General features: G+C 36.5%; 1 protein-coding gene across 1 annotated transcript in view; it reads right to left on the bottom strand.

The window, feature by feature from the left end:
• Positions 1-9,012, bottom strand: part of CARF (calcium responsive transcription factor) — a 52,686-nt gene that overhangs the window by 17,364 nt on the left and 26,310 nt on the right. Inside the window, exons 7-9 of the mRNA XM_019635617.1 lie at positions 6,988-7,072; positions 5,728-5,917; positions 513-633 (exon numbers count right to left, since the gene is read on the bottom strand). Of these exons, the coding sequence (XP_019491162.1) occupies positions 513-633; positions 5,728-5,917; positions 6,988-7,072 (396 nt within the window). The remainder of the gene's footprint in view (positions 1-512; positions 634-5,727; positions 5,918-6,987; positions 7,073-9,012) is intronic.

The following is a 9,012-nucleotide window of genomic DNA, read 5'->3' as shown; positions in this document are numbered from 1 at the left end:
CAAGTGGCGCGTTGGTTAAGAGCTGGCTTGGGACGCCAGCTCTCAGCAGCAGGGCCCCAGTTCGGATCCCACATGAGGGCCAGTGAAACTGCGCCATCTACAGCTAACATGGTGAACAACAGCTCAACCTGGAGTTGGGCTGCCGAGAGTCACCGGCAACGCGTAGGCTGCAGTGAGGCTGCAGTGGGCTGCTGTAAAGCTACCATGAGTGGCTGGCAGCAGGTGTGAGCTGCTAGCAGCCAGTGTGAGCTGCCAAGAGTCGCCATGAGCAGCCGTCCAGTGGCCGGCAACCGGTCTGCCTCACCCCAGAAGAGTGCAATGATAATACCAACATGGGGCAGTGAAGCGACATCCTCCACAACTAGACAGAACAAAAGGACAGCAACTTGTCTGTTCTCCTTCCCCGATTCCCCAACGCTGTTCCCCTCCCCCAATTGCCCAATAAAATCTTTAAAAATAATAATAATAAATAACTACTTAGTAAGAAAGAAATAAAGGAAAATAAAGCTTACCGGGCTGGACAAGTGGCTTTATAGAGCTGACAAGAACTGCTTTCCTGCTCACCGATTTTTTTTAACTGGAAACCTTTTCTCCTTGGCCCATACTGACACTCCATTACCACGGCTCTACTCCCTGTGGGCCAAAACTGACTATTGATATTAATTCAAGTATCCATCTGTTCTGGATACTAGATTGGAAATAACTTGGTGGTGGCAATGTCAAAATCTAGGCTTTCAATTATACAACTTTAAAGAAAGAAAACATCAGTAAGTCTTACTACGATGTACAAACAAATAAATTTAAAAGTTTATTGTAATATTTACCAAATATACCACAGTATGGTAAGGAAATTAGCAAATACCACATATATTGAATGACAACTGATATTTACATAAGTATGATTTTAATAAAATTTAACATTTTATAAATAGAAATTAGCAAATGCTACATTTGTTAATAAATATTAATGTCATTTAAATTTTAACTTCCTTTTATAATTCTTTCTTTCTTTTTTTCTATTTGGGCTGGTAGTGTCATGGGATATCCAGTCACTAAGATAGCCCCCAATGATCTCTGCCTCCTAGTACTCATGTCCTTGTGTAATTCCTTCCCCTAAAGCACGGGCTAGACTTATTAACTTACTTCTAATGAATATGGCAGAACTGACAGGATGTTATTTTGGATATTAGGTTATAAAAAGACCATGACTTCCATCTCGGGTACTCTCTTGCTCTTGCTTGGATTGCTCACTCTGGGAGAAATCAGCTATCATGTGATAAGGCAGCTCTGTGTACAGGCCCATGTGGCAAGGAATAAGGCCTGCCCAGAGCCACATGAGTGAGCTTGGAAGCAGATCCAGCCCTAGTCAAGCCATGAGATGACTGCAGCTCCAGCCAACACCTTAATAGAGTCTTGTAAGAGAACATGAGGCAGAACCACCTTGCTAAGCTGCTTTTGGATTCCTGACCACACAGAAACTGAGATAATAAATGTTTGTGGTTTTCAGCCACCAAGTTTGGGGTAACTTGTTACAAAACAATAAATAATGCAAATAAGATGTGAAAACTATACAGTTTAAGATTTTAAGTTGGATATCCTACTCTATCTAGGGTACAGAAAACTTTCTAAACGTAAAATCAAAAGAACCCAAAAAAGCATTGGAGATGTTGCTGCCCGGCAATTGTTATCACTTTGGCTCAAATAAATTCATAAAAATTATCAAAAAAAACCCAATCATAAATTAAAATGCTGATAAAGCTGACATAAAAATGTAAAACTTTTTTTAAAAGATTTTATTGGAAAATTGGGGGAGGGCAACAGTATTGGGGAATTGGAGAAGGGGACCAGTCAAGTTGTTGTTTTTCAATCTTTGTCGTGGAGGGCGCCAGTCACCATCTGGCTGCCTGTCAGCAGCTCAATGCCTCTAAGCTCAAGGTGCTGTGTTTAATCTTAGTTGCGGTTGGGAGCGGCCACCATCCCATGTGCAGTCCAACCAGCAGCCTTGTTGTTAAGAGCACATGCTCTATCCACTGAGCCATCCGGGCAGCAGCTCAGCTCAAGGTGCCGAGTTCAGTCTTAGTTGCGGTGGGCAAAGCCCATCATTTAATAGGCAATCTTGTTGTTACACCAGCTGAGCCATCCTGCCACCTGTTGGCAGCTCAGAGACAGCTCAGCTAGGGCGCAGCGTCACTGGCCCATGTGGGAATCCAACCGGTGGCCCTCTTGCTCGGAGCTCCTGCTCCTAAGCCAATTCTTAACCAACTGAGCCACTTGACCGGCCCAAAAATGTAAAACTTTTATTTAAAAGACACCATAAATAAAGGTAAAATGAAAATAACAGTTTAGAAACTGTATTTTATAATATATATAACAAAAAATTAACATGCAGAATATAAAGAACCATAGATAATTTTAAAAAACAACAACAAAGCAACCAAATAGAAAAACGGGTAAAGGTTATGAAAGGGCAATTCAGAAAGAAAAAAAAAAAGGACATGAAATTAACAAATAAAAAGATGTTCAACTTCACCAGTAAATGGGGAAATGCACATTAAAACAACAGTAAAACCCCATCAGACAGAAAAAGTCAAGAACCATACTATTTCACTTGTATGTGGGATATAAAACTGAAAGCAACAAACAAACTAGACAAACAGAAACTCATACACAGAAAATAGTTTAGTGCTTACCAGAGGGTAAGGGGGAGAAGGGGTAATAGAAGAGGGTAAAGCAGGTCATATACATGGCGATGGAAGGAGAAGTGACTCTGGGAAGTGAACATACAATGTAATATATACATGATGTATTATAGAATTGTATACTTGAAACCTATATAATTTTACTAACCAATGTCACCCCAATAAATTTAATAAAAAATTTTTAAAAATACTATCTCACACTCTTCAGATTGGCAAAAATAAAAAAAAATTGATATTCTAAAACAATATTCTAAAACAACTGAATCCACTGATCAATCTTAACATCACAAAAAGGTGTTTTACATAGGTAGCAATAAGAACTACACAGAATCTATGAAGTATTCTTACAAAATACTTTTATGGAGATTAACTCTGCATTTAGTCAAGCCTCTAGATCTAACAGTTTAAAGGAAATACAGGAGATAAAAGAACATGTTAAACTACACCATAGAGATGGAATCAGCAAAATCCAAAATATGGCAAACTCTATAGAACAAACTACCTATTGGAGAGGAATTTTTAAATGAAAAAAAATTTAAGAGCTATATTAACCAAATATAATCTGTGAATTCTGTTTGGATGTAAATTTCAACAAACCTAGGGAAAAAGAATTATGAGATAAGTGGAGGGATGTGAATATTAGACATTTATAAATTACTGTTATTAATTTAAAGTATGATAATGAGATACTCATTATGTAAAGAGTCCTTATCATTTAGAGACGTATACTTTAGTATGTACTATATATTTTAGTAATTATAGATGAAAATGAAATGATATCTGGAATTGGCTATAAAATCATCTTGGTGGCTGGGAATGAGGAAGTTGGTAGGGGTACAGATAAGACTGACCATATGCTGACAGTTGCTGAAGCTGGATGATGGCTACATGGAGTCTGGGGATTTCATAATTACTACCTCTACTTTGATGTACATATGAAAATTTCATAATATAAAGATTTTTAAAAGTCTGACAATGCTAAGTTATAGAGTGAATTTGGGAAAGGGAAATTTTCATACATTGTTGAAAGGAGTAAAAATTGGTACAGCTCGTCTATCCCTTATGTATACTTCTGAATCTAAAAACTCAAAAAACTAAATTTTGGGGGACTCATTTGGCTGCAAAACCTGACCTGAACTTTATGAGGCAATTCATAGTTTTTATTTATTCCTTCTAGTATGACTATCCAAAAAGTATTACTGTGTTTGATCATGTGCTATTGTCTATAGAATACTTGCTAGAAGTATTTTGTAATATTACCATATTTCATTCCAAAATTTCAGAATTCTAAAATACCTCTGTCCAAAAAAATTCTAGAGAACAGATTCTGGATCTGTACAACTACTTCAGTGAGCAGTTTGAGAGAATCCTGTAAAGATGAAATGGGTACACTTCACAACTCAGCAATTCCACTTTAACGCATATACTCCAGAAAAAATAATTACATCTTTTCAACAGAAAATGTCTATTGTGGAGGCCTGACTATTGCATTCTTTGTAATATTTAAAAGTTGGAAACAACCTAAATGATTGTTAGTAGAAAAATAATAGTGGTTTGGTCATATGCTGGAATGTTACGTAACAATTAAATTGAGTTAAGTAGGATCTATAAATAACAATAATAGGTTTCAAAAAATAATGGTGAGGGCCGGCCAAATGGCTCAGTTGGTTAAGAGCTCGAACTCTGAGCAACAGGTTGCCGGTTTGATTCCCACATGGGCCAGTGAGCTGCGCCCGAGTTGAGCTGCCAAAAGGTGGCAGGATGGCTCAGCTGGTGAGAGCACATGCTCCTAAAAACAAGGTTTCCAGTTCAACTCCTGCATGGGATGGTGGGCTACACCCACCAGCGACTAAGATTGAACACGGCACCTTGAGCTGAGCTGCTGCGAGCTGCCAACGGGCAGCCAGATGGTGACTGCACTTGGAGCTGAGCTAGCTGCACCCTCCACAACTAAGACTGAAGGACAACAACTTGGTTGTTCCCCTTCCCCAATTCCCCAACACTGTTCCCCTTCCCCAATAAAACTTAAAATAAATAATGGTGAGTGAAAAAATTTATATAACAATGTTTAAAGTTTACTATTTATGTACGTTTTTAAATATCAAAAACAATAAAATATATTATTATAAATACAAACATGTATGGTAAAGTATAAAAATATAGACTGGCAAGATACACACCAAATTCATGTAGCGGCTGCCTGTGAAGAGTTAAGAAGGGGATTAGAACGAAGGAGGGGAAAAATGTTGCATTTCTTTTATAGAATACTGATAAACCTGGGCAGAAGCAGTTATATTTATCTTATCTTCCTCTAAGTATTTCTCTTTACCCTCAGAGGTCCAGGATGAGGCTGAAACTTTTCCAGCTGAATCCGTACCCACATAGTTCTGAAATAAGTCACTTATTTTTGGGTTCTGTGGAATCTGACTAGTATAAGGGTAAATCTCTGGGAATTGTTTGAAACTCTACTTCTTTAGTAAACACTATCCTAGTGCTTGAGAATACTGTATATAATATAACTGATGCTTGAGAACCCTAATATTAGAATTCTGTATAATAACTCCTAATTATATACAAATTCTATACAGTAACTCCAGGGTTGTAAACTATATAAAATGGACACAAATGTGTCCTATAAGACAAATCAAGAGAGAAGGAGAGAATATCTGGATTCTATGAAAAAAAAAAAACCCCACCCAGATAAACATATTTAAAATAATAAAATTGCTTACTATTTAATTTATATTGAATAGGTCTACCTGGAATTTCAATATTTTTATTTTCCGTTTTCAGCATAATATCTAAAGGAAGCATTATTCATTTAATATATTAAAATGCAATTTTATAACATAAAATAATTGGTTATATTTACTCTAAGTTTTCTTTTTAGTTTAACATGCTTTTTTTTTATTAATTAACATTCGGTTGTCATTTACCAAAAGAAAATTTATCACCTTAGAAAAATCACATTTTCACAATAGATCATGGCTACTGCTGAACCTTTTAAAATAATTATTTAAAAAAGTACCTGCATTGACAAAGGGGATTCCATCATATGGGACATACTGGGATTTCCACATCAAACGTGTAGCCGGCTTGGCTGGGCTAGGAGATTGGCGGGTCCCCCAAACAGTCTGTGTTTGCTGCTTATGAAATGTTAGGACACTTTCTAATTCAGTCTCACTCACACAGTAGCCACGGTATGAATCTCCAATTTTCTGCATGTAGTAAATATTAAATGACAAAATTATTAGCAAATATGTTTCATTATACAAAAAAATTTAATGACATGAGAATGAAATTTTACCATTTGTAACAACATGGATGGACCTTGAATATTATACTAAGTGAAATAAGTCAGATGGAGAGACAAATAACATATGATCTCACTTATATGTGGAATCTAAACAACAGAATAAACAAACAAAACAGAAGTAGACCCAGAGATGTAAGGAAAAAAAAACTGATGGTTGCTAGGTGGGAGGGAGGTCAGTGAACCTTGAAGAATTTCCACTGAGAATATGAAAAGACCTAAGTGCAAGCAAAGAAAGAAAAGGAATGGTCAAAAGATATTAAAAAAAAAACAACAAAAACCCCCCCCCCCAGAAAAACATGATGGCAAAGTTTCATGGAAGGCAAGGGAAAAGAGTTGCAAGAGAAGAAAAGATAATGAAGTGTGAAGGGATTTATATGATCTCTGTTTTAACAGAGTTTACAATCGCTAACAAATAAAAGAATAAGATGAGATTAGATTTAGCAAAAACCTGAACAAAATATTATGGATACAGCCTCTATTAGTTGTACTCAAAAGTGAACATTTTGGTGGGCTGGCCAAGTGGCTCAGCTGATAAGAGTACGAGCTCTGAACAGTACGGCTGCTGGTCCAGAGCTGCTGGGACAGATGTCCCAGTAAGCTGTGCCCTCTACAGCTAAGATTGTGAACAACAGCTCGACCTAGAGCTGGGCTGCCGTGAGTGGCTGGCAATGGCATGGGCTGCCATGAGCTACTGTTAGTGGCTGTCCAATGGCTGGTGACCAACTGCCTTAGCCAAGAAGAGCGCAATGATCATAATACCAACATGGGCCAGTGAAGCAATGTCCTCCACAACTAGGCTGAAGAACAAAAGGGCAGCAACTTGTCTGTTTCCCTTCCCCGATTCTCCAACACTGTTCCCCCCCCCCCAATTTCCCAATAAAATCTTTAAGAAAAATAAAAAGTGGACATTTTGGGATGAATTATAGTTACAACCAATTAAATCAATGTAGGTAAGGATTATTTTTAACTCACCTCACAGCTCCTAAGACGGCAGGCCCAGATAGGTGTGTTAGAACAAAGTGTTTGGAGAGGAGCCAGAGTGGGTTCTTCAAGCATTCTGGGCCAGGGCAGAAATATATAAAAATATATATTACCAATTATACACACACACGAATACACACAAACACTCACCGTTCAATTGCGCTATTCTCTTAGCCAGGGTCAAAGACAATATAGTAAGGTCATCAATAAGAAATTGTAATAATAATGACAGATTGATCTGATGGGTGTATTAATTATAATTTTCTTTAATCATTACTATTTTAGTAACTGCTAAAGCAAAGGCCTAAGTTTGTTCTCCCAAGTACCTGTAGTTTCAAAAAATTCAAGTATTTTATATCTCTCTCTAAAAGTTTATTTTATGCTTTTCTCACTATATAATTATTTTTATTTATCAAAAAATAAGGTTGGGCCGGCCGAGTGGCNGTTAAAGGCTTTCTCTTGCTCCATTCGGATTATTTTCCTGTCAATTTTGGGGTCTGTAGGAACTCTATATTCAGGAAACTTTTGTACCTTTTTAATGTAAATCCTTTTTATAAAAAAAAAAAGAATTTGTTTCATTATATTGTAATCTCAAGAAAACCTAATTTAACCAGTTTACTTGAAACATAAAAGTTTACAGAAAATTCAGTTAATCGAGAAAGCATTCAGAGGAGGATTATGTGAAAGATATGCCATATTCTCAATGCAAAATACTTAGCAAATCAATAATCATGACTTCAGTAAAAATATCTAAATATTTATAGTTTATAGTATATCACATACTATACTATTAAGTTCTCTAATATTTTTTTATTTACTGATCTACCCCATCAATATTTTAAGTTCCCCATGATTAAGTAAAATCTTATACCTCTTTTAGTGTCCTTCTTTCCCATGGCACCCAATGTAGTTGCTGGGCACAAAATATTAGTAAAGGACATTATAACAACCTTTTATTTTGTTCACATTTTTCATTCTCCCAAAACAATAACTAGTCTCTAGTCTTATTCTATCTAAAACTTGCTATGTTGGTTTCATATATTTCTGGTATGAATAGAATTGGTAAAATCTCTCTAAAAAAAGCAACTTTGAAATACCTATCAACATTTAAAAAGAATATAACCTTTGCCCTAGCAATTTCATTTCAAGGAATCTATCCTACTGATATACTGACACAAGTGTACAAATAGGTACAATGCTATTAACTGCATCTTTGTAGATAATAATAAAGAATACCTTTCAGGGACTACATGTCCAGGACTAATTAAGTAAATGTTAATTCATCCATAAATGTAACATTATATGGCTATTAAAAGGAAGGAGCCGTGAAACTAATATATCAGTTATATCTCAATTTTAAAAATAAATATATTTGCTTTTTTTTAAAAAAAGAAGAACCAGTGCTTTTATGTACAGATATGTAGCCAGGTTTGAGAAGTATTGGGAATGAAAAAAGGCAAAGTATAGAGTAGTGTATGTCATATTCACACTATATAATAGCTATACAGTAAATAACCACAATAGGTATTCATAATGGAAATAAATCAATGTGGCTTCATAGCAGGAAAGAACATACACTACTAATAAAAGAAATATTAGTAAGCTTTACTGAGATCTTCAACATTTATGAAGGTAAAGGAGAATGTACATATATGCATATACACAAAATGATCTTCGGAAACTATAGGAGTTGTTGCATTAGAGAGGAACATAGGGAGCCAGGGTAAAAGGAAACTTGGATTTCACTGTATATTTTTTGGCACTGTTTAAACTTAATAAAAGTGTGCATATTCGCTATTCAAAAATAACTACTTAGTGGGCCAGCCAAGTGGCGCGTTGGTTAAGAGCTGGCTTGGGACGCCAGCTCTCAGCAGCAGGGCCCCAGTTCGGATCCCACATGAGGGCCAGTGAAACTGCGCCGTCTACAGCTAACATGGTGAACAACAGCTCAACCTGGAGTTGGGCTGCCGAGAGTCACCGGCAACGCGTAGGCTGCAGTGAGGCTGCAGTGGGCTG

Source organism: Hipposideros armiger, unplaced genomic scaffold (assembly GCF_001890085.2).
Source record: "Hipposideros armiger isolate ML-2016 unplaced genomic scaffold, ASM189008v1 scaffold_23, whole genome shotgun sequence".
NCBI classification, from domain to species: Eukaryota; Metazoa; Chordata; class Mammalia; order Chiroptera; family Hipposideridae; genus Hipposideros; species Hipposideros armiger.
Note: the sequence above shows the minus strand (reverse complement) of the source record. Positions and strands in the feature narration are given on the sequence as shown.